Source organism: Staurois parvus, unplaced genomic scaffold (assembly GCF_062004578.1).
Source record: "Staurois parvus isolate SC_StPar_1 unplaced genomic scaffold, SC_StPar_1.0 ptg000513l, whole genome shotgun sequence".
In the NCBI taxonomy this organism is placed as follows: domain Eukaryota; kingdom Metazoa; phylum Chordata; class Amphibia; order Anura; family Ranidae; genus Staurois; species Staurois parvus.
The window spans coordinates 50,124-77,318 of record NW_028318309.1 but is presented as its reverse complement, the minus strand read 5'-3'; the positions used below and the strand labels follow the sequence as shown (position 1 = coordinate 77,318).

At 41.0% G+C, this 27,195-nt stretch overlaps 1 protein-coding gene across 3 annotated transcripts in view; it reads right to left on the bottom strand.

The window, feature by feature from the left end:
• The window catches only part of FECH (ferrochelatase), an 80,908-nt gene that overhangs the window by 8,534 nt on the left and 45,179 nt on the right, over positions 1 to 27,195 (bottom strand). For all 3 annotated transcript variants that reach the window (XM_089690064.1, XM_089690066.1, XM_089690065.1), the window contains exon 11: positions 402 to 443. In XM_089690064.1, coding sequence (XP_089546190.1) covers positions 402 to 443 — 42 coding nt within the window. The remainder of the gene's footprint in view (positions 1 to 401; positions 444 to 27,195) is intronic.

Genomic DNA, 27,195 nt, shown 5'->3' with positions numbered 1-27,195 from the left:
GTATATCAGAATAATAGCCGCATGCATGATCTGTCATCTGTATGGCACTTGTTACAAATTCATTAGCAAGCAAGTTTCATTGAATCCTTTGAATCATCAACTACAGGTGCAGTCACTGATACGCGTGTGTGCATCAATGTATACGGCACACGCAATGGATCAATACTATATATTATAGGGGTTCTCTGTCTTCTATCTTATAGAGCAACTCTTGGCCACATGTGAAGTCAATCAATTAAATATTGATGGCAGGCAAGGAATGTTAATACTGTGTTGATGTCAGACTCAATTTACATTTTAAAAATGAACTGAAATATTCAGTATGTAGTGGGTCCCTCTCCACAATACAAGGGTTCATTTCTTGTTTAGTCTGGGAAAGAAAAATAAAATGAAATAGTTACCTTATTTCTTGCTCCCCCTGGAGCGGCTTCAAAGGTGCAAGCCTACGGAAAAAAACAATAAGGTAAGTATTTCATCTTAGTTATCATTGTCTAGATCAGCCTTTCTCAAACTTTAACATGGAGGAACCCTTGAAATAACTTTCAGGTCTCGGGGAACCCCTTCCAGTAATTAGTATATTTACAGCTCACAATACATTACCATGGTGGTCAGTAGGATGAATGGCTCTTTCACTGGTTGTCAGTGGGAAAAATGGTTCTTTGACTGGTGGGCAGTGGGAAAAATGGTTCTTTGACTGGTGGTCAGTGGGAAAAATGGTTCTTTGACTGGTGGTCAGTGGGAAGAATGGTTCTTTTACTGGTGGTCAGTGGGAAGAATGGCTCTTTGACTGGTGGTCAGTGGGAGGAATGGCTCTTTCACTGGTGGTCAGTGGGAAGAATGGCTCTTTGACTGGTGGTCAGTGGGAAGAATGGTTCTTTTACTGGTGGTCAGTGGGAAGAATGGCTCTTTGACTGGTGGTCAGTGGGAAGAATGGATCTTTCACTGGTGGTCAGTGAGAAGAATGGTTCTTTCACTGGTGGTCAGTGAGAAGAATGGTTCTTTCACTAGTGGTCAGTGAGAAGAATGGTGGTCTGTGGGAAAAATGTTAGTGTCAAGCATCTACCTTCCTGTCTTTCTTCATACATCACTGGTGCCAATGTTCACTTATCTGAGTGAAATAAATGGATCATTGCTCAAGGAACCCCTTGCAACCTCTGGAGGAACCCTAGTTGAAGAAGGCTGGTCTAGACCAAATGAGCAATTACACCCTGCAGTACAAGTGGCCCCACCTTCAATATAGCTGGAGTTCAGCTTTAAAACAGATTTCAATAAATCCAGTTATACCAGATTCAGGAAACCTTTATTAGGTCTTCTGGGTAGGACTTTTTGTCATGCTGTAGATCGAGACATTGCTGTGAGTCCACGTTTTTGCATCTTTCATTATTCTTCAGTGTATGCATGCTCTTTGCCATCTTGATTCTGTATTGCAGTATTGCTTCTAAAGTTGCACCTGTTTAGTAAACCGCAAGTATCAGTTACTCCCTGTCTGATCACTTGGCCAATTCTGTTTAATCAATAACATTTTAAAGGCCAGCCTTGCCAGTGCCAATGATTCCAACTTTTGCTCTCTTGCAGAGCTACACTAACTGAAAAATATTCAGCATCCGGTACACTTTCAGTGTGCCAAATATTCCTTGCTATATGTTGTAATTCAGCTTGTTATCTGTTACTACAGGTGCACAGGGACACAGTAAAGATTTAGGGGCTGGTAGGTAGAACCACAGCTTGCATCGGGGGATGCAGGCATCCAATACACCTGAACGTGTTGGGAGCTACCTGGTCACGCGGGTCAAACACAAAGCCTGTGGGCCAAATCAATTCAGGTGACCCTTGCACCTCTCCTGCAGCTTCAGCACTGCCTTTGTCTCCACGCCCACCTTGTCTCAGCAGTTGACAGCAGAGAGGAGGACAGGACTCCTCTGCCAGATCCTGTGCTTCTCAGTGCAGCTGCAGAGAGCCTTGTCTCTGCACCTGCCCCTCCCATATTAGCAGGTGGCAGGGGGGAGGACAGAACTTCTCCTACATATCCTGCTTCTCTCTGCAGCACCCCCTCATCTCTGCTTCCCCTGGTCTCAGCATTCAGCAGACTCCAGCAGCTGACTCCAGCCCTCCTCTAGTCCCCCTCCAGACTCTGCATTTTCTGCTTCCCAGCTCCGTCCCAGCTCCGTCCCCAACTTCTTTCCGGCAGCTGCAATAGGTTGAGGGGGAGGGGGTGTGCATTGGGATGTAAAGATGGTTGGGGTGCTCTGAACATCTAGACTTACAGATACAACCGGCCCTTTGAGGGTAACCATAATGCTGACATGGCCCCCAATGAAACTGAGTTTGACATCCCTGTACTATGGTCATTGTATCCCTGCAGTAAAACAGTAAATGTCTGAGTCACTGTGTGCAGGACAGGTATGTGCTACTTAATTTTTATCAGCTTTTATACCATTCCACCTGTACTTTACAAGGCAGAGAAAAGGTTAACTCTTTGCAGTGGAAGGCTCTTCAGGCATTCAGTGCAATCTGCAGATGGTTCACATTTCCTGCTGATTTAGGTCAGAGGAAGAGAGCAGAAAAACTTAACACGGCCATTGGGTGTCCTCTAGAGGCTCAAACTGGTAAATGCAATGGCTGAAATGTCCTCTTTGTTTCATTAGGAACTACCCGAAAATAAAAATGTAAAAGAAAACAAAACGTGACACACCAAGCCACAATTTATTTAAATAAACATGAAAAATAATTCATATATCAGCTTCATCCAACTGCATGAATGCTATTACTGGGCTTCGGACAATTTATATCGAAACTATAATAATTTTAAGTTATGCAAAAAAGTATTTTTCAAACAACTACTACTGGGGATAACCTGCATGAGAGAAGGAGACTCTGAGGGGTTTATTTACTAAAGCTGGAGAGTCCAAAATCAGACTCCCTTCTGCATAGAAACCAATCAGCTTCTAACCTCAGCTTGTTCAATGAAGCTTTGGCAATGAAACCTGGAAGCTGATTGGTTTCTATGCAGAAGGGAGTCTGATTTTGGACTCTCCAGCTTTAGTAAATAAACCCCTGAATGTCAGGTGAATTCATATCTGAACAGCAACTGCTATGTGTGAGAGGGGTTATTAAAGTCCCCCCCCCCCCCCATGCATTTCTTCAGTTATTCATTTATCAATTTATCAAAACACATTATTTTCTACTAAAACCTCAATTGTCCCTGGAAAAATGTTCACATAAGTAAGTAATTATAGTATCAGTGGTGGAGATTTCCCTTCACTTTCTGTCCCATAGCCAAACAGGAGGTGAGAGGAAATCCCTGCAAATTAAGGAAATTCCTTGAGGACCCCCAGTTCACCAGATGTAGTGTCCCAATTGGAAGATTTCCCCTCTAATACTTATCTGGTGACAACCCAAAATTTGGGATTTTCTTTTACTGTCACTTTCAATGATAATGGTAAACAGTGCAAATAGAGGGGGAATCTCCCCAACGGAGGCACATAAAGAAAAAAGGAAATACCCTGTGAGGTGCTCTAATCCCTCTCCACTCTATCCAAAACTTTTATACTTTTAATGGTGTTAAATGGCCATAACAGCCTTTTATTACAAACATACAAAATGCAAAATGCACTTTTTTTTTAAACAAGCATATAAATCTACAATAGATTGAAGCTGTAGGTCTTTGAAGTCATAAGAACAATCCCAATCTCTGTATCTGCAGAGCTACTTACTTACACACAGTGGGTATAGAATTACCCCCTTTAAAATAATCCCATTTTGTTGCTTTGCAGTCTGAAATGAAGACAGACACCGTTTTTTGTTTTATCCAGCTGTATGTAATGCAACTTATAACAGCCAAGTGAAAGATATAATATCAACATGTCAGAAAAAAAAAAAAAAATCAGAGTCACTGAGATGGAAAAGGATTCTCCCTTGTGTCAATATTTTGTTGAAGCACCTTTTGGTTTAATTCCAGCCTTTAGTCTGTTGGGATATGTCTCTACTAACTTTCCACATCTAGACTTTGCAATATTTGCCCGCTTTTCTTTGCAGAACTGCTCCAGTTCAGTTAGATTTGATGGTGATGGTTTGTGGACTGCAGTCTTCAAGTCATTCCACAGATTTTCAATGGGGTTTAAGTCTGGGCTCTGACTAGGCCATGCAAGGACATTTACCTTTTTCTCCTCCAACCATTGTGTGGTCATATTTGCTGTGTGCTTTGAGTCATTGTCATGTTGGAAGGTAAACCTTCTTCCCATTGACAACTTTCTGGCAGAGAGCAGCAGATTTTCCTCAATTGATGGTATTTTGCCCCATCCATCTTTCCTTCTATCCTGACAAGTGTTCCAGTCCCTGCTGCAGAAACCCCCCATAACAGGATATTCCCCCTCCATACTGTACCGTAGGAATGGTGTTATTCGGATGGTGAGCTGGATTAGATTTTTTCAGACATATTGTTTAGTGTTAAGGCCAAATAATTCCATTTTAGTCTCATCTGACCAGAACACCTTTTTCCATGTGGCCTCAGAATCTTCAAGGTGCATTTTGGCACAGTTCAGTGGTGACTGTATGTGGCCTTTCTTGAGGAGCGGCTTTATTCTTACAGCCCTCTCATTCAAACCACATTTGTGGACAATTTGTGATATTGTTGTCACATGCACACAATGACCAATCTTTATCATCAATTCCTGCAACTGCTTCAGAGTTGCTATAGGCTTCTTAGTAGCCTCTGGCCAGTTTGGAGTGACGTCCTGATCCAGGGAGGGTCTGTGTTGTACCAAATACCTTCCACTTCTTAATAATAGACTTCACTGTGTTTCTAGGCATTTATAAAGCCTTTGAAATTGTTTTTTACCTATCTCCTGACTTGAGCCTGTCCACAACTTTATCCCGGAGATCTTTTGACAGTGCCTTTTCACCCATAGTTGATTGATTGCTTCAGTTGCACTATCAGGGACTGAAATGCTCCAGGAAAGCTCTTTTCACACTGAGCTAATCAAAATGACCACAGCTGATCACAGTTCAAATTCAAATGGCTTTGTGTGCCATTGAGTAGATGATTAGCTACACATGATTGAGATTACAAGTTATTTTAAGGAGGAGAGTGATCCTTTTTCCAACTCAGTGATTCTGTTTTTGATTTTTAATTTTTTTTTCTCACATGGTGTAATATCTGTCAGATGTTATAAGTTGCGCTGAGTACATATAGCTGGATAAAACAAAAACCGTGTCTGTCTTCATTTCAGGCTGCAAAGTAACAAAATGTGATTATTTTAAAGGGAGTGATTCTTTTCTATACCCACTGTATATTAGACCTGAAAGCACAAAACACCACCTTAGGGACAATCTCAAAACAAACTGCAGACACATCCAGAACCATAAAATCCCAGGTCACTACTAGTTGTCCTCAGTGAAATAAAGGTAGCCATACCAAATAAGGGTCCCCAGTCATTTCACACCAGCACCAATTTGATCACCTTCAAATACCTCAAACTGTCGCAATGCCCAAGCATAAGCCCTTGCACGCCCCTTCAAATCCTCAGGGCTCTGTGGATCCCATCTTGCAATCCAAAGACCCTGATATTGTTCTCAACTGCATTAGGATGCACCCCAAGATATAAGTGTAAACCTCAGGTTTGCAGCGTTTAATAACCAAACCACATAACTACCAACCTCTTTGTTCACTTTAATGCAAGCTTTATTCAGATTTGCTACTGAATGTGCCAATTGCCAGTAGGTGGTGGCCACATTATTGGACCAAACAATGGTTGCACTGGAAATGGAAGACTGATGTTTCAAAAAAAATAAAATAAGATGGCACAAATGATCTCATGCATGGACCAGAGACCTAAATCTATGTTGCCCACTTACAGCTCCAAACTATTGAGGGACCTTTCCAGGCCAGGAAAATGATGTACCTGAGCCAGGGGCGGACTGACCATTTGGAAACTCGGGCACTGCCCGAGGGCCCGGGGTCAGTAGGGGGACCCATGAGATGCCCCTGGTACCTTTTTCATAGGCTTTTTTGAGTTTGGGCAAGGACACAGGGGCCCCATGATCCCCTATTGCCTGGGGGCCCCATGAGTTGTCAGTCTGCCCCTGGTCAACAGTCAACTCAATATCTATTTTCACAAGGAGGAAACCCTGGCCATAATGCCAAACCCATGAAAAGGCCATATTATAAGAAATGTAACACACTGCACACACGGCAGGGTCTATGGCATCATTCTTGGACTAACCTTTAGAGTAAGACAGATGGTGAATCAACCAAAACGTGTTTGGTCCTTTTGTAGGCACCACTTCCAGGGGTAACACCACCAATTTTGCCAAAGGTGGAGACTGAAAATAACCACCCAAAGGGGAACAACACATATATATATATATATATATTTCCATTCTGACAAGTAGGTCAAATAGCTTTGTGGGTCAAGGCCACGTGCTCTGCAGTGTAAGTGCCACCAATGTCAGGAAAACCTTCTCTCACTTTGAGTGAGGACTTTGCTGATACAGTATACAAATGTTGTGGGATTCAATCAAACCCTCTCAGTGCCATGAATCGCTATGTTATGAAGGACAAGTAGGTTGATACTAACACATTTATTGATAGGCGATTTTAATTGCTGTCCATGTTCCCATGAATCCCCTCACTTCCTGTCTTGTGGAATACAGAAAACTGGACAGAAAGTAATGGGGGGCCTCCCCAATGGGAAAACAAGCAGTAATGATATCCAGACAGAGACTTTAACCCCTATAAGGCTCCATTGAAATAGCTCGAAGCTCCAAAACGCCTCAGGAGCAAAAATCTATTGTTCTCAATGGGCATAGTTCACATCTCCACTCCAAGTCACCTAAAGCCAAACGCCTGAAGCTCATACAAGTTCTGGAGCTTTTTCTGTAGCTCAAATTGAGCAGATTTTGCATGTTTTTTCCCATAGCAAAGAATGGAAACGCAAAATGTGCACAATTGCGTGCGTTTATAATAAGAATAAGAATAAGAATAATAAATACCCCCCCCCCAAATAAAATAATAATGTATTATTAATCATGATACTAATAATGTGTTTTGTGTTAGGGTTAGGGTGTTGTTTTTTATTATTTCTATTATTATTGATAATAATAATAATTTCGTTTTTTTTAAGGGATAGGGGGTTAAGGTTAGGGGTTAATTATTATTACATAGTATTTATTTATTTTATTATTATTATTATTATTAATAAATATAATATTATGAAGACCCTAACAAGATAAATAAATAACCCCAACTCCTAATTATAACCCTAACCTAACCTTAACTCTAACCACTTACTCTAATGAAAAAAAAAATAATAAATGAATAATAATGCTAAGAAAAGAAATAAAAGCTGATGGAAAAGCTAAAAAAGCTGAAAAGCCTAGCAACAATTGATGCAACACATGATATTTTTCTCTATTGGCTAATAAAAAATGCCAAAGCTCAAATATGCCGTAAAATGCTGTATGAAACTGCACAAAATTGCACAAAAAAGTGCAAAAACGCGCTCAAAACCGCATGAAAACTGCACAAATTCGCTACGCTTAGGTGTGAATGCAGCCTTACTCTACTAGGAATGTTTAGATTCCCAGTAATTCATTGTCGATATTTCCCCTTACTTTAGGTCCTGATGACCTCTGTCGCAGAGATTCCAACCATCTTCCAGACTACACAACGCACAAAGATTTGGCTGGAGTTGTGTTTTGTTTGGATTCCATGGGTTTTGCTAGGCAAGCATTAAAGGAATATTTATAATAATGCCACTTCCTAAAATTAAATTCAAATCCAAACTCAAATTCAACTCCCCCACAGGTCCCTTATGATTAAGTCAATGACGAAACGCGTCAAGGGAAGTGACGTCAGACGTACAAGGAAACCAGAAGTATACCAGTGGCCATTTTGGAAAGTGGAAAGGAGCATCTGTAAAGAGCCTGGACGTTTCCTGGATGGCAGAAAGGTTTAATACATATATACAAAGCGGTTTTAAAGGCTGTATAAATGTGAGCAGTTTTGATTAAAGCTTAAGATATTTTGTCGGTATTACACTATTTTATCCTTCATATATGGGCATCTGGATGGAGCAAGGTGCATGGTGACACATGGAGTACTATTGTTCATGGACCCAGGTATTGCAGTGGAGGTATGGTAATCCTTGTGGATATCTCCAGGAGGGCCACTGTTCATCATTGTATATCTGGATATCATTAAGGCGTGATAACTTTTGATTGTTGGTAAGGGTATTTACTCCTTACTCAAACTAGAAGTGCACACCGTGTTTGCTTGATTCTGGGCACTGAAGAGTGATTCACATACACATTTTGGTTCACTTTTTGTTTCACATATTTCTCACTATTTTTCACTGAGAAGTATCACTTGTGTGATTTCACATATTGATGTTACGATTGTATAAAGGATAATGCACTATGTATTACTTCTTTTTCTTTTGAGGTATCACTTCTCGTGGAAATCGTTGGGAGGACTTTTTTTTTTTGGACACAATTTTTCTTCTTTATTACACAGGAGGGGCTTTTTTGTGTGTTTTGTTTTTGTGTGGTTTTTTTTTTTTATATATTCGAAATTTTGGACTTTGGTTGGGACTTTATTTCACTTGAGCTTTTGTGTTTGGGGGGATTCATCAACTACGTTTTGGCATATTCATTATTATATTAAGCATTAAAGGAAACTTGTACAAAGAGGAGTAGATAGGATGCCATTGTTCAGATTTAAAAAAATGGCGATTGCCTGGCTATCTGGATTTAATGCTTTTGAGGCAAGCAAGAAGATCAGGGAAGTCAGAACTCATAATCTTTAAACTTGTTCTAGGTTGGTGGTTAACACAGTATTGAGGAGACTGGATTTCAAATGACAGCCAGGAAACTAGTATTTTCAAGGGGCAGTTAGCAATGGTGGCCACCTTTTCTTTTTGGTACAGACTTCCTTTAAAAATGGCCATAGATGGATCGTTCAGCAAGGACTGGACGAATTTAGAACCATCTATGGCCATTCCTGTTCAAAAGGAGTTGGTCTAATGAGCCTCATGATTTGCTTACATTGCATAGAGGAGTACGGTGACCCAGTGATGACACAACTGGGCCTATGTAATGAAAATTGAAAGGTTTTATTTAAAAAAGTCACCAACATGTTGATGGGGAAGGGGGTGGGGGCAGGGGCGGACTGACAACTCATGGGGCCCCTGTGTCCGTGCCCAAACTCAAAAAAGCCTATGAAAAAGGTACCAGGGGCATTTCATGGGGCCCTCTACTGACCCTGGGCCCTCAGGCAGTGCCCGAGTTTCCAAATAGTCAGTCCGCCCCTGGGTGGGGGCAGAAAGCAGAATATAAGCAGAGTAAATTTTGGCTTCAGCCCTGGTTCACACTGATGCGGTGCGGAATTCGCAGCATTTCCAGTGAGAATTCCGCATCAGAATCACACCCCGTTCATGCGAACCATTGCGGATGTGTATGTTAAGTTAATAACCCCCCCGAAAAAAGGGTCCTACATGTTTTTGGTGCGGGTGCGGTGCGTACAGAGCCATACAAAATGTATGACCCCAATTGCACCGCACACAAATCGCATGTGATTTGCACAGGAATGCGGTGCGGTTCCTGTGTGAATCATATGCGATATACCGCACCGCACATATATGAACCCAGGCTGAAAGTGATTGTAAACCCTTACAGATGCTTACTAAAGTGACCAGACTCAGGTGATACACAGAGATGAAACAAATCCTCCAACATAAGATGTACCTGTTTACTTGCAGCCCTCTCTTCTCTACAGCCCTTCAAAGTTCATACATCAAAGGATAATTCTCAGCTCCAGAAGGCAGAGGTCACTGATCTGATGCAACACACTGCACAGCACAGAGCATAGAGCTGAGTGTAATCAGATACCTAAGTGTATTGGTGTGGGGGGGGGGAAACATCTCCAAAGATTATTTGTTGTTGAGAATAACCATCAGAAGTGACTCCTGCAGACAGCGACAGAAATCATACTAGGTGCTATGAATTGAGGCAAGTACATACTACAGAGGAATATGCTTTGGTCATTTTTCATTTCAGAGGTTTACAACCACTCTAATGATGAGCATAACAATTTCCGTGGTTTGCCATCAGTGATGGCAAAACTTCCCTGAATCAGAAATTCTCAGCTTTGTTTATTGAGCTGCTTAGACAAAAGTTGTGTTACAAAAAAATTTGAGCCCGATCTTGAACCAGCGATGTGCATGAGAGTGGCTGCTCTCCTGGGTCTCTCTCCCCTCATTAAATGAGAGACAGCCATTGGATCCCCCTGCTGTCAGTCACAGCCAATGAGGAAAGAGCGGAGAAAGGGCTGTTATTTTTAAAAATTGTACCTGTAATATTTACTTTAATTTTTGTTACTTTTGGGTGTACTTAGTGTAGTTTAGTTTATTTAGTGTTCTTTGTTTTGCAGTTTTGTCTTTGTTTTGTATTTTGTACTTTGTATGTGTGTGTTTATTTGCATTTTGTGCTGTTGTGTTTTCTTATTTGACTTTGTTAGTTGTGTTTGTGTGCTTTGTATTTCATTCTGTGTGTGTATATGTGTACAGTCAGGTCCATAAATATTGGGACATCGACACAATTCTAACATTTTTGGCTCTATACACCACCACAATGGATTTGAAATGAAATGAACAAGATGCGCTTTAACTGCAGACTGTCAGCTTTAATTTGAGTGTATTTACATAAAAATCAGGTGAACGGTGTAGGAATTGCAACAGTTTGCATATGTGCCTCCCACTTATTAAGGGACCAAAAGTAATGGGACAGAATATTAATCATAAATCAAAGTTTCACTTTTTAATAATTGGTTGCAAATCCTTTGCAGTCAATTACAGCCTGAAGTCTGGAACGCATAGACATCACCAGACGCTGGGTTTCATCCCTGGTGATGCTCTGCCAGGCCTCTACTGTAACTGTCTTCAGTTCCTGCTTGTTCTTGGGGCATTTTCCCTTCAGTTTTGTATTCAGCAAGTGAAATGCATGCTCAATCGGATTCAGGTCAGGTGATTGACTTGGCCATTGCATAACATTCCACTTCTTTCCCTTAAAAAACTCTTTGGTTGCTTTTGCAGTATGCTTTGGGTCATTGTCCATCTGCACTGTGAAGCGTCCAATGAGTTGTGAAGCATTTGGCTGAATATGAGCAGATAATATTGCCCGAAACACTTCAGAATTCATCCTGCTGCTTTTGTCAGCAGTCACATCATCAATAAGTTCAAGAGAACCAGTTCCATTGGCAGCCATACATGCCCACGCCATGACACTACCACCACCATGCTTCACTGATGAGGTGGTATGCTTAGGATCATGAGCAGTTCCTTTCCTTCTCCATACTCTTCTCTTCCCATCACTCTGGTACAAGTTGATCTTGGTCTCATCTGTCCATAGGATGTTGTTCCAGAACTGTGAAGGCTTTTTTACATGTCGTTTGGCAAACTCTAATCTGGCCTTCCTGTTTTTGAGGCTCACCAATGGTTTACATCTTGTGGTGAACCCTCTGTATTCACTCTGGTGAAGTCTTCTCTTGATTGTTGACTTTGACACACATACACCTACCTCCTGGAGAGTGTTCTTGATCTGGCCAACTGTTGTGAAGGGTGTTTTTCTTCACCAGGGAAAGAATTCTTCAGTCATCCACCACAGTTGTTTTCCGTGGTCTTTCAGGTCTTTTGGTGTTGCTGAGCTCACCGGTGCGTTCGTTCTTTTTAAGAATGTTCCAAACAGTTGTTTTGGCCATGCCTAATGTTTTTGCTATCTCTCTGATGGGTTTGTTTTGTTTTTTCAGCCTAATGATAGCTTGCTTCACTGATAGTGACAGCTCTTTGGATCTCATCTTGAGAGTTGACAGCAACAGATTCCAAATGCAAATAGCACACTTGAAATGAACTCTGGACCTTTTATCTGCTCGTTGTAATTGGGATAATGAGGGAATAACACACACCTGGCCATGGAACAGCTGAGAAGACAATTGTCCCATTACTTTTGGCCCCTTAACAAGTGGGAGGCACATATGCAAACTGTTGTAATTCCTACACCGTTCACCTGATTTGGATGTAAATACCCTCAAATTAAAGCTGACAGTCTGCAGTTAAAGCACATCTTGTTCGTTTCATTTCAAATCCATTGTGGTGGTGTATAGAGCCAAAAATGTTAGAATTGTGTCGATGTCCCAATATTTATGGACCTGACTGTATTTGCTACTTTGTGCTGTTTTGTTCTGTTTTCATGTAGCGCTATCCTCTTGAGGGTCGCTGTGTTTCCAGATCCCTCTAAGCTTTGCACAGCTAGGCAACACGCATTTTCCATACTTGTATCCACACTCAGTGAACAGTCCATGAGCTTGGTTTTTGTGATTTTATTAGGGGAAATAACTTGGATAGGGTAATAGGGATTATGGGATGCCCAATTTGACCAACTCAATGCAAAGGGACAACTTCCTTCCTATTTACAGAAACAGATTCTGGACTGTTCTTTTCCTTGAAAGTAGCCAGTCATTACAGATAAGTAGCAACTGCCCCTTATGGGCTAGGGACTCGCAGAGCATCTGAAAATTAGCATAGCTTGCTGCAAACTCCATGCAGAGATGTCTCTTCTCCCCTGTAGAACTTCTCCCAGCTCCACAGCCTGCAGACACTACCAGCCCTCCTGGCTGCTCCGAAGATCTCCCAGGACAGAGATAAAGGATTAAGTACAGTGCTGTTATTTGAAAGCTCGCTACATGTGGCAGTCTTTCCCCTTGTGAATCCCTGGGTGGGCCTTGATCCTGTTCATACTGTGATGCTGAATGCATCCTCCTGAGCCAGCCTGGAGGCCAACTCCCCTAAGGGACCCCTCCCAGGCCATCAACAGCCTCCTCAGCACTCCATCTTCCATCAAACTCCCTTGCCAGGTTGACTCTCCCATATTTATGTGTTGGTCTCACCACTCTACCAGGGCTTCTAAACCTGGGATTGGTTAAACTCCCATAAACATGCAGATTAGGTCTCCACTCCTTCCACCCACTGGCTTCTGGAAGGTTCCACATTCCTCCAGAACCAGGTGGAGTCCCAACATGTTAAGCCATACAGCCTGACCTGTAGAAACCCGACCTAATTGCAGACTCACACAGTTACCATGTGTCATACACAATAAATATACCTACACTACTCTAGTAGCATACTAGAGGGTGCTACATTTATTTTACTTTTTTTACTCTTTTTATTTTATATGGATGTTTTTTTTACATAAACACAGGTGAAAGTTTATGTAACTTAAGCAACCATTTAAAGCCCATTATGTCATTGACCACTTTCCCTCCAGAAGATTTACCCCCCTTCCTGACCGGGCCATTTTTTTTGTGATACGGCATTATTTTTTTAACTGACAATTGCGCGGTCATGCAACGCTGTAGAGCCAAATAGAGCATTCTTTTGGTGGTATTTGATCACCTCTGCATTTTTTATTTTTTGCAGCATAAAAAAAAAAAAATGCAAATTTTGAAAAACAAAAACAATAATTTTAAATTTTTGCTATAAAACATATCCAATAAAACAAATACAATTTCATCATAAATTTAGGCCAAAATATATTCTGCTACATGTCCTTGCTAGAAAAAAAAGTGTATACTAATTGGTTTACACGATAGTTACGGCATCTACAAATGGAGGTATACAGTGAGGAACAGAAGTATTTGAACACTCTGCGATTTTGCAAGTTCTCCCACTTAGAAATCATGGAGGGGTCTGAAACTCACATTGTAGGTGCATTCCCACTCTGAGAGACAGAATGTAATAAAAAATTCAGGAAATCACATTGTATGATTTTTAAAGAATGTATTTGTCTTGCACTGCTGAACATAAGTATTTGAACACCTGAGAAAATCAGTGTTAATATTTGGTACAGAAGCCTTTGTTTGCAATTACAGAGGTCAAACGTTTCCTGTAGTTCTTGACCAGGTTTGCACTGCAACAGGGATTTTGGCCCACTCCTCCACACAGATCTCCTCTAGATCTGTCAGGTTTCGGGGCTGTCGCTGAGCAACATGGAGTTTCAGCTCCCTCCTAAGATGTTCTATTGGATTTAGGTCTGGAGACTGGCTAGGCCACTCCAGAACCTTAATATGCTTCTTACGGAGCCACTCCTTGGTTATCCTGGCTGTGTGCTTCGGGTCGTTGTCATGTTTGAAGACCCAACCATAAACCATCTTCAATGCTCTGACTGAGGGAAGGAGGTTGTTGCTCACAATCTCACAATAAATGGCCCCATTCATCCTCTCCTTAATACAGTGCAGTTGTCCTGTCCCCTTCGCAGAAAAGCACCCCCAAAGCATGATGTTACCACCCCCATGCTTCACAGTAGGGATGGTGTTCTTGGGATGCAACTCATCCTTCATTTTCCTCCAAACACGACAAGTGAATTTTAGACCAAAAAGTTCTACTTTGGTCTCATCTGATCACATGACTTTCTCCCATGCCTGCTCTGGATCATCCAGATGGTCATTGGCAAACTTCAGACGGGCCTGGATATGTGATGACTTGAGCAGGGGAACCTTCAATGCAATGCATGATTTGAAACCATGGTGGTGTAGTGTTTTACCGACAGTGACCTTTGAAACTGTGGTCCCAGCTCTCTTCATGTCATTGACCAGCTCCTCCCTTGTAGTTCTGGATTGATTCCTCACCTTTCTTATCAGTGATACCCCACGAGGTGAGATCTTGCATGGAGCCCCAGTCCAAGGGAGACTGACAGTCGTCTTTAGCCTCTTCCATTTTCTAATAATTGCTCCAACAGTTCATCTATTTTCACCAAGCTGCTTGGCAATTGCCCTGTAGCCCTTTCCAGCCTTCTGGAGGTCCACAATTTTGTCTCTGGTGTTTTGACAGCTCTTCGGTCTTGCCCCTGGTAGTAGTTGGTGTCTGACTGACTGTGGGGTGGACAGGTGTCTTTAAAGAGCTCAGACAGGTGCTAAGTTAGATTAATGAGTGGAGTAGAGATGGACTTTTTAAAGGCACAGTAACAGGTCTTTGAGAGCCAGAATTCTTGCTGTTTCTTAGGTGTTCAAATACTTATGTTCAGCAGTGCAAGACAAATAAATTCTTTAAAAATCATACAATGTGATTTCCTGAATTTTTAAAAAAAATTCTGTCTCTCAGAGTGGGAATGCACATACAATGTGAATTTCAGACCCCTCCATGATTTCTACGTGGGAGAACTTGCAAAATCGCAGGGTGTTCAAATACTTCTGTTCCTCACTGTATATACTGGAATTTTAATTAATTATTTTTTTTATACTAGTAATGGCGGTGATAAGCAACTTATAGTAGGACTGCGGCGGGCATTCTGACACTGGGGGGGGAACTGACTAACTGCCACTGACATCTCCAGTGACACTAATACCGTGGTCACTGCTAAAAAAAAAAAAAAAAAAGCACTGACACTGTACTAATGACACTGGGCAGGAAGGGGTTAACATCTGGGGTGATCAAAGGGTTAACTGTGTGTTAAGGAATGATTTCATTGTGCACTGTTTTACTAAGCAGACCTGCTGCTTTCTATCTCTCTGATGTGCAGAGCGGTAGAAAGCAGCACATCCATGCTGACAGGAGAGAGACCTGTGTTGTTCACACACAGATCTCTCCCCTCTAAGCTTTGCCGATGATCATCGAGTCCCGGCTGAAAATCACTGGCTGGGACCCAGTGATTAACATCCCCAGGAACCAATAGCAATGCAGATAGGGCAGCGTGCGTGTGCGCCCCCTACCCCAAATGCAAAATCACGTATATTTACATGATTTTTCAAATTGAAGCCACTCTGTAGCAGTACATCTGCTAAAGGGCAGCGGGCAAAACCACTGAAACCACCTTAGGTGAATAGAAAAAAACAGCAGTGTAGAGAATTCATTTTCAACCTGTTTTCCAATTATGTACTATCCAGCACTTTTCCAGCATCAACTGACCTTTGTCAGAGTATAAAACTTTGGGTTTTTCACACCCTCCCCCCCTCCCTTTCCCACACATAACCACACAGCTTTATGTCCCCAGTCAGCAAGGACTGAACAATGCGGCTCAGTAGTCATTATACAAAGAAAAAGATATTACTTTTATATTATTGTATAATTGTTAGTGTTCCTGTGCACAATTATGCACAAATGTTCTGCTTGTCACTAGTATACTGAGGTTCTATTTGAACATGATTATGATATATCAGATCGGATTGGACAAATTGTGAACCTACATGATATTTTTATGCTGTAAAGGGGTATCGATTGTACAGATATATGCAAAGCTTTCATAATTCTGTTGTAGGGCTTTTTGCCTGTTGGATTAACCGCTTGAGCTCCAGAAAATGTTACCCCCTTCATGACCATATTTTGTTGTTTGGCGCTGTGCTACTTTAACTGGCAATTGTCATGCAAAGCTGTACTCAAATAAAATTTCTATCATTTTTTTTACACAGACCTTTCTATTTGTGGCATTTGATTACCACTGGGACTTTTATTTTTAGAAATACAAAAAAACCTAACATTTTGAAAAACACATCAAATAAAAAAAAAAATTTAAAAAACAAATTTCTTCATAAATTTAGGCCAAAATGTATTCTGCTACGTCTTTGGTAAAAAAAAAAAATCCCAATTGATTGGTTTGTGTGAATGTTATAGCGTCTACAAACTATGGAATAAATAATGTAATTTTTTTTATACTACTAATGGCGTGGTAAGGAACTTATAGTGGGACTGTGATAGTACAGCGGGCAATCTGACACGAACTGATACCATGTGGGAACTGACTGACTTTGACATCGCCAGTGACGCGAATACAGTGATCAGTGATAATAATATACACTGTCACTGTACTAATGACACTCTGGGAGGGGGTTAACATCTAGGGGCAATTATTTTTTATTTGTGTGCCTAAGAAGTGTTAAATGTGTGTATTGTGTGCTGCTTTTTACTATAAATTGGTTTGTGGCTTTTTCCTGCTTTGCAGGGAAAAGAAACAAAGCGATTGTTCCCTCTATAGATAGACAACACAGGGCTCTGGGCTGTGATTTGACACAGCCGAAGAGCAGGTCCCGGCCATATTTCATCAGCCGGGATCTGTTCATGAACTCCCGCTGTGCCCGCCTGAAACAGCCAATGATGTACCAGTGCGTCACTGTGCCTGTAGCTGTAGCTGCTGCCGTCTGCAAGTGGTTATTACATTTTAAGAGGGGTGTATACTCCACCATGTTTTACTTTTTGTATGTTGTGATCTTTTTGGGGCACTTCAAAAGTCCATTACTATTAAATGAATAGTGGCACCCCCACTACCCTTGAGTTTCCTCAAATCACTGCAGTTTCTATTAGAACAAAATATTGAATAAAAGTCACAAGAACTTTCAATAAAGATGTTTTAGTCCTCATGCACATGGGATGTTTTACAGCGGCTGTTTTTGGCTTTTGATGGTTTTTTTCTACAGCCAGTAAACCCCCCAGCATGTAATCCTATGTGTCCATGCACACATAGACTGTAATCAACATTTTTTGGCTGGAGAAAAAAAAAAAAAAAAGAACTAGAGCATTTTTACAGCTAAAAACTCCTCTAGAAACCCACTAATACAGCAAAAAGTGGCAAACTGGTGTTTTTGGATTTTTGTTTACCAAAACAAAAAGTTAAAAAACGCAAATGCCGAAAAACACTGCTAAACGCGGAAAGCCACTAATACAAAAACGCTGAAAAAAAGGTGCAAAACTCACGTTTTTAACGTGACTTTACACAGCTAACGTTGCCAGCGTTATCAAAACACCCGTGTGCATGGAGCCCTATTAATGGAACATTGGTTTGTTGGTAACAAATTTATGAGGATATAAGTACTAATTGTCAGTAATATTGAAACTTCATTTTTTATTTCCATTAATCTTACCATTTGGGAGATTCAATCTCTCTTATGGTCCCTGAGGGCAGGAAATGAAAGGAAACATCTCCACTGGGGACATGGACAGAAATAAACACCAAACAAATGTTCTCACACTTCCCACTTTATTCCAAAATTTCTGATAGGAGTACCACTTTAAAATGGCAAAAGATTCACCTTAAATTAGAAATAAACCTTATCCGGATAACATTTAATTTTGCTAAAGGACGGTGTTATCTCAATGCTGCTGCACCATTCTTGCAGCCATTCTTGCCTACATGCATGCATGACACTTCTTAGGACAGGTCTCCTGGTGGTGACAATAGTGGATCTTCTCAATGTATCAAAACAGCCATTTTATCAGAAACCCATGTGCCAGGGTGACAACCCAGATGAGCCATAGTGAGAAATGGACAGAACCCTACTGTATAGCAGGAAGTAACTGACCTTCATTTTTTAAAGAAAAATAATTATGATGTTTTACTAATAATTAAATGGCATTGCAAAGTACTTATACTGTATGCTAGTAGTAGATTCTTTCTAAAATAGCATGTTTAGTTCTTAAAATAATTATTAGATGAGATTATTATCCTCTATTCTTGCAATGCCTTGTCATGGAACATGGAGACAGTCTCAGTGTGTAACCCCCGGTTCACATATATGCGGCCATGCAGGCTGCGTTTTGCACAGGCATGAGAGCCCATTCATTTGGACTCCCATGCCTGTGACATGCAGGGAAGAAGTCCCTGCACTTCTTTTTAAAATGCAGCCCGCATGAGAATGCATGGGTTGCATTTTCCAGTGCGGGAGGCGTGCCATTAGAACTACTGGCACCCACCCGCAGGTCCACATTGCTCTGTGCGGATGGTGCGGCTGCACAGATCTGCAGCGGCACCACCCGCACAGATGTGAACCTAGGGTAAAGCAGACCATAAAAGTCATTTTTTTGTTCATTCAACTGGCAGGTTGAACCAAAAAAAAGTGACTTGATTACTCCATCCACACATTCAAGGTGGATGGAGGAATCTTCCTCGCTGAGTTTTTGTATTCTGTTGGCGGGGAGACTTCCTCTACAATTTCTGGTGTTATTACTTATAAATGTTAGTATCCAGTTATATTTTTTGCATTTAGGAATGCATTCAGGTCTTTTTTAGAACAATTTACCAAGCTGGCCATAGCTAGTTACTGAGGAAGTCAATTCCACATTTTCACAGCTCTTACTATGAAGAAGCCTTTCCATTCCTAAAAGTTAAATTTCTTTTCCTACAGACGTAGAGCGGCCCCTTGTCCTCCGTAATGACATTGAAGCAAATAACTGTACATCAAGTTCACTATATGGATCACTTATGTGTTTATCCATGTTGATCATATCCCCCCTTATGTATTATACATGGAGATCATATCCCCCCCCTTATGTATTATACATGGAGATCATATCCCCCTTATGTATTATACATGGAGATTATATCCCCCCTTATGTATTATACATGGAGATCATATCCCCCCTTATGTATTATACATGGAGATCATATCCCCCCTTATGTATTATACATGGAGATCATATCCCCCTTATGTATTATAAATGGAGATCATATCCCCCCTTATGTATTATACATGGAGATCATATCCCCCCTTATGTGTTTATACATGGAGATCATATCCCCCCTTATGTATTATACATGGAGATCATATCCCCCCTTATGTGTTTATACATGGAGATCATATCCCCCCTTATGTATTATACATGGTGATCATATCCCCCCTTAATCTCCTCTTCTCAAGAGAGAATAAATTCAGTTCCTCTAATCTTTCCTCATAGCTGAGCTCCTCCATGCCTCTTATCAGTTTGGTTGCTCTTCTCTGTACTTTCCCCAATATCCTTTTTGTGAATTGGTGCCCAAAACTGAGCTGCATATTCCAGATGAGGTTATTACCTTTATCAACATTAAACTTCATTTACCCCATAGTTGCCCAAAAAAACAGTGCATGGAGGTTGGCTTGAAAGTTGAAGATATGCTGTAAGGATCATTCTTCGACTGCACATCTTGGTGTCATCTGCAAATACTCAAATGGTCCCGATAATCCCAGACCCTATATCAATGGTGTCCAACCTTTTGAAGAGCGAGGGCCACTTAAGTGATTCAGAATTTTGAATAGCATCATGAACATTTTCCTCCTGCAGCCACTGATTGCCTGCTGGAGGTAGAGGAGGAGAAGCCGGATTTAAACAGTTGGAGGAAAATGGAGAGGCTTGGTTCCTGTATATGCCACAGCTTCTGTCCAAGTGCAAGACAGAAGTCGATAGGAAGGCCACATGGCCCCCCTGGAGCATATGGTGGGGTCACTACTGTTGACATTACACCAGTGGTTTGGGGTTAGTAAAACCACCTGCCCCCCAAGCACGCAAATGTAAACGAGCCCTTAGTGATCTGAGCCCCCTATAAGGCTCCTTTCCCACTGATACCCTGCAGTTTACCTGCACCGTGGGTACAGCACAGTGCACCTGTGGCTTTCCTATGGGTTAGCAGCGCTTTCCAATAGACTTCTATTATATCTTGCGGGTGTGCTGCACTTTCTGAAAGTCATTAAAACTAATGCGTTCAGTTTGAGGGCCACAGCAGAGGGCTCTTAGGACCACATGTGGACTACAGGCAGTTGAGCACCCCTGCCATGTATCATTAATTAGTAAGTTAATAAGCAAGAGTCCCAACACTGAACCTTGGGGTACACTACTGACAACCCCAGACCATTCAGAATATGAATCATTAACCACTACTCTGTGAATATGATCTTTTAGTCAGTTTTCTATCCATTTACATACAGATTTTCTAACCCTGTAGACTTTACCTTACACATTAGCCGTGTGGGGGGAACTGTGTCAAATTCTTTTGCATAGTCCAAGAATACTACATCCACTGCCAGTCCTGTGTGTAAGTTTTTATCACATGGCAGGACCACCAAGTATTATTTCAAGGATAGCAGATTTAAACATTCATATTTCGACATGCACCAGATCCCACACTCTTAAATTGTTGTAAACAGTAATCAGATAAGTAATGAAGATCTATCCGACTAATCAAGGTGCCTATAGTGATGGGGATGTTAAAGTCATAAGTTCTGTGATGTATCCAAACAAATCCGTGACTTCCGTGATAGGGGAATAACTGTATAATGCACTAACCAGATAGCGCAAGTAAATGCGCATTGGAGTATAATGACCTACTCCTGGTCACAGCCCGATGGTCCTCAGCGTGAAGCCCTCAGGAACACCAGTGCACCACTCTTGCCGTCTCCTACCACCAGGGGGAGTGCGCCTCTTTACAGTAACACGAAATCACTTTATATCCTCTATCTCCAGGATTGGTGTGCTTTCATATCAGGAGATCATCTCAGGGGCTCAGCAATAAGACCCAAAAGAAAGAAATCTTGATAGTGTAGTATTTTTATTCAAAGGTAAAAAGTAAGTAATACACTTACATGGTAATGTCCAACAAAAGCTGATGCAGTAGGGATAAGGACCCTACTGATGCCCTTAGGGATAAGGACACCTCTCATACCATTGATCATCCACTTGTTTCATGCATCTGACTGTCGGCCATCTTTTTGGATTCTATGCATCAGCTTTTGTTGGACATTACCATGTAAGTGTATTACTTACTTTTTACCTTTGAATAAAAATACTACACTATCAAGATTTCTTTCTTTTGGGTCTTATTGCTGAGCCCCTGAGATGATCTCCTGATATGAAAGCACACCAATCCTGGAGATAGAGGATATAAAGTGATTTCGTGTTACTGTAAAGAGGCGCACTCCCCCTGGTGGTAGGAGACGGCAAGAGTGGTGCACTGGTGTTCCTGAGGGCTTCACGCTGAGGACCATCTGGCTGTGACCAGGAGTAGGTCATTATACTCCAATGCGCATTTACTTGCGCTATCTGGTTAGTGCATTATACAGTTATTCCCCTATCACGGAAGTCACGGATTTGTTTGGATACATCACAGAACTTATGACTTTAACATCCCCATCACTATAGGCACCTTGATTAGTCGGATGGATCTTCATTACTTATCTGATTACTGTTTACAACAATTTAAGAGTGTGGGATCTGGTGCATGTCGAAATATGAATGTTTAAATCTGCTATTCATGTTAATTCCCTGTATTATACACTCAAGCGCTGCAATTTTTTGTATTTGACTTTTGATGAAGGGGGTATACGAGGTTTACCTTTATGCTAGCAGCTTGAATCCTGTCATATCCAGCGCTCGTTCCTCTCTTCATATATTATTTCAAGGAAAATGCAGATTCAAAATATTGAAAATGGCTTTTAAAAGGACATTAAAAGTGTAATAAGTCTTAATGTTTGATTTCATGGTTCCTTTAAGATTCAAAACAGGTCAGAATCCATCATTGTCCACTCAAAGCCAACAAATGGATTTTGGGTGGACTTTTAATTGTAGCAGCTTCTATTGCATCCTTATCGCAAGCCGGGCAATGACAGACACTCATCAAGCCATTAAAACAGAGTGGGACAAAGAGTTTTGCTAATGGATTGACCAGAGTAACGTTTCAGGGCAGGCCTAGAAAGTAATCAATCACGGACTCGGTTTCAAACATAAAAAGTAATTTGCTGAGCCGCAGTTAATAGATAATCAAGTTAATGAAAAGCAGTAGCTTGGATATAAAAGTCAGCTTGTCGGCCAGCTTTCGACGGATAGAGCATTTGGAAAACCCAGGCGTCCTTCTACCGAGACACGAGCACTCCACAGCTCCCCCGGACCATAGTTATTTATTTTCTGGAGTAGATAATCTTTTGTAATTCATAATTGATCACCTGGAAAACAACTTCATAGATATGTCAATACCCAGCACTATTCTCCAATGCGTATAATTGTTTAGCACAATGGATAATCCATGCAATTCATAACTTGGCTAATTAAATACAGCTGTGTGCTCAACGAACGCTGCTTAGCAATTCAAACGGTAAGTCGAGTCTCCTCCAGGTCTCTAATTTTTCTAATGCACTGCTGCCGCCCAGATGCAGACTAATTCACTGCTGGACTGGAGAAGCCTCAAAGCTTGTGGTCAGTAGCATTAGCCCCGGTGGAAAAGCTGTCATAATTGTTAAAACACGATGCCTTACGGCAAACTGGTGTCAACTGGGTATCCATTTTAAAAGCTATTTTTAATGGGGCTGTATATTTTAATATAAACATTTCTTCTTTATATTATGTTCACCATTAAAAAAAAAAAAACTTTTTTTTTGTTTACACCTGTATTTACATCTATCTCCGTATACCTTTTTTCTCAAGTGTTCTGTGGCAGGTTCAATGACATCACTGGTCCTTCCCCTCTTCTCATTTAGTGGTGGCGGTGGGTGATCCTTACTGCTGCAGTGAATGGCGTATGAGCACCAATTAGTGTGGTAGTACTGTAATAAGAGTTGCAGACTAAAAGTCTGTGCCAAGTTAAAAAAAAAAAAAATTATATTCAATTTCTTAAAGTATAACTAAATGCAAAACTTTTTAAAGTTTTGAATATAGCGGAGAGGTATTACAACAGCTATCAGTTTGTATTGCTGATTCACCCTCTCGATTTATCCTTTTTATCATTATCACTAAAAGCAAAGTAAAAGAAGATGACACATTTTGGGTTGTCATCAGAGTAGTAATAGAGAGGAAATACCTATTTTCTGCACGCTGTAGTCTGGTCATGTGATCAGCTCCCCCGTGACAGTCAGTGGCAACTGCAGGGGAGAGAAGGGATGACTAACAATGGCTGGGACATGGGAAATTATGGGTTACATCACAGCTCCGGGAATTCTCAGCTGTTATCAGAAGCATCTAATCTGCTTCATTATTATTATTATTCAGGATTTATATAGCGCCAATCGTTTGCTCAGCACTTTACAATATAACGGGAGACAATACAGCAACAATACAGTTCAATACAAGAGGGATAGGAGGGCCCTGATCCTTGGAGCTTACAATCTAAAACTTGGTCATTTATGGTGCAACGCCTGATTTTTTTTTATTAAGTGGTAATAGGCCTGAATTGAGCAGCTGAAGTAGAAGCCACAATAGATCTAAAAGCTGTAAGAAGGATTCTTCCTCTTGGAAAAAATAAAGCTAAACCCCCCCCAGCTTTGTAGAAACTGGCCTGTGGCACAACAGTTTCAAAGGAGAAATTTGGGGATTTAAAAAAATAAACCTACATACGCACCTCCATGCTGCCGCTATCCCACAACGGCTTCAAGACCGAGAACTGAGTGACCATATGACTGCTGACCGCTCAGCCCTCAGTCTGCTCAGTGGAGAATGATGACTTTTAGTGGCAGAAAGTACTGCAGCGTACATTAGAGTATTGCAGAACCTTTATTTTTTTGTTTAATTTTTTTTAGCTGGAGTTCTAGCACTAAACAATAACCACCTTCTCCTAAAAATAACACACATCCACAGCTTAGTAGCACTGTTATTTATTGCTGCTGAAATTGTTTGCGTTTTTCTGCCTCTTTGGAACATCTTTTGTGAGCTCCCACACCTCTCGCCCCATCCCCCTTCCCTTTGTTTGGAACAAGCAGTGCATGTTAGTTGTGGTCATGTACTCTGCTCTAGACGTCCATAGTCCTTCTTGGGAGGAAGCAAGAGAAGGTGTAACTAAATACAGTGGAACCTTGAAGAACAAAAGCCACCCTTGAACGGGAAGTCTGATCATAGCAGAAAAAAAAGGAATTTGGAGGAGGCTGAGCGCAATAGAAGTTCAGAATACTTGAACTGGGTGCAGAAATGGGGTATGTGTCCGAGGAGTATGCAGCAACCCAACTGAAGACTATCCTTTCAGCATGGTCCTTGTGGTAAAAGGTGCCAGAGTACCACATAAAAGGGTCTGGGAAGAAGTGGCAGTAAAGTGTGTGTTGTCCTGTGATGTGATGCAGCATCTGGTCATCCACCTGAGTCTAGGCTGAGTGGTTGAATTTTAGCACTAAGTTTGAGAATATTACACTAAATTGAATATATTACAAACACATTCCTGCTTTCCTAACTTTTAATGGGTAAATGCATACTATTTGAGATGTACATAAACAGTGAAAAGCAAGTAATGGAAGAACTCATACTTGCTATAAGACTACAGTAATGGTAAGAGATCCTTGGTGACCCTGCCTTACCTGCCCATGTCAAACCCCTGAAGGGGTCTGTGTTCCATAAGAATGGACCAAAGATCTGGACCTAAAAAGCAGCCTGCAGCTAACTACAGGCATTGAGCCAAGGTGAGCGTCCCTGCAGGATCCAGTGCCCAAAGCAACATTACAGGATGTCCTCAACTCCAGGGCCAGGTGTGGCTACCAAAGTTACACCAAGGCTGCAACAATCCAGATACATGGATTCTATTTTAGTATTAGTGAGGACTGGATTGAAGAAAGCAAGACACTGACAACTCAATAAAAAAGGTAACTGCAACCCCCCCCAAATGATTAGGAGGAGGATGAGCAGTACTTTCACTTCTAAGTGAAGGTCTGTTATGAGTCAATTCTTAAAGAAGCTCAACAGGCTTCCAGTTTCTAATGTACTAATTACTATGTAACACATTCTTTTGCAATTTAGGTAAAACAGTAATTGCTCCTTCGGGTGCCTCTGCATGAAAGTAGCATCGATGCATCTCCACACGTGCTTCTTGACTTTTCGATTTTGAGCTTCAGATGTCAGTGTAAATACACTCGTTAAGCTTCAGTTCACATATATGCGAATTTGGATGAGTTTTGAACCACACCGATTCAGAAGACATGAACCAAAAGGCATTTCTGTGGAGCCCATTCACATATGTGCGGGCTGGTCAGAGTGAGAATTGAAAACGAGTCCTTTGCAATTTTCAGTCTGGTTCAGGCACAATTTCCAATAACACACACTTTAACAATATGCATTGGAATCGCACCTGAACCTCTGAACAAAAGTGCACCGGACTGGGATTTTAAATTGCACTGCAAACCGGCCGGGTCCTGTGTGAACCCAGCTTAGATGTATGTTGCAAAGAAAAATCGTCATAAAATGGTGCAAGCGTACATTTCGCACAAGGTCTCCCAGTGTGCAAGGCGAGACAATGAAGGTCCCACCAATGAACCTGAAGAGTCAGACACAGGCAAAATACATAAATCTAAATAAAGGAGGTAAACCTAATTCTTTAATCACTTACCTACTGCCACGTTTATCAATGGTGAAGTGGTCGATGGTTATTTATCCAGTGCCGCTTGTAAATAACATTGGTTAAAGCACCATTGGGGAGCTGTTGCACCTTTTATTGTCTGTGAACTGAGACGTCATCGGATGACTCCATTCACAGACACACTGTACAGAGCCGACCCGAGCAGCTCTATTACACTGTTGTTACTAGGATAGGTTAGAGAAATACTAATCACAAATGTAGACAGTGTAGTGTTTATATTGAATATCCTACCCCTTCTAGAAATAGAACTAATGAATGAATGACTTATTCATTAGTTCCTGAGTAATGTACACAAAGCATCAGCTGATGAGGATAGTTTTCGGTTTTTTTTTTCAGCCATCTTTCCCACTTCTATACTTCTGGTCTCCACACAGTGACCTGTATGTTATCCCTTAATTTGCACATTCCCCACCTACACCCTCCCCCCCTTCGCCATCCTGTCACTGCCTGTACATTAAACATTTCATCTCCTTCCCCTTCTTTGTATGAATTATATGTGCTGTATTACCAAGCTCAATTCAATGTTTAACTCCACTTGTTGCCAGCATGTTCCTTCATTTCCAAAAACTTGTGGCTAAAATTAGATTACCTTGGCATGTCTACGTTAAAAAAAAAAAGGGGGTCATTTTGGGGGTGCTTGTACCTTCGTGGTATTTTATTTTAACTGAAAGTAAGGGAAATAATATTTCACAGTTTTTGGTCTCTTTATACAGTAAAAAAAAAACCAAAAAAAAAACAAAAACAACATTACATAGGATAAGTTCACCTTTCATAACATGTTACGCTCATATTAATTTACCAGAAAAAGAAAAATGTGCATTTATTATTTTTGTTAAAAAGGTGAACTTATCCTTTGAAAACTACCAAAAAGCCTGGTCTCAGAAAATTAATCTGAGTACAGTGTTAAATGACAGAGTAATTAAACTTTCACAGCGTTGAAAACGAGTACCAGCCTGTAATACCCCTTCATTACCAGGCTGGTTTTTAAAGTTGTTAAATATGCTTGCAGAATTACAATACTTTAATACTGAATATCTAGTTTCTTGTATAAGTTCCACGGTAATTATTGCCCTCCATAAGTTAATCATTCTT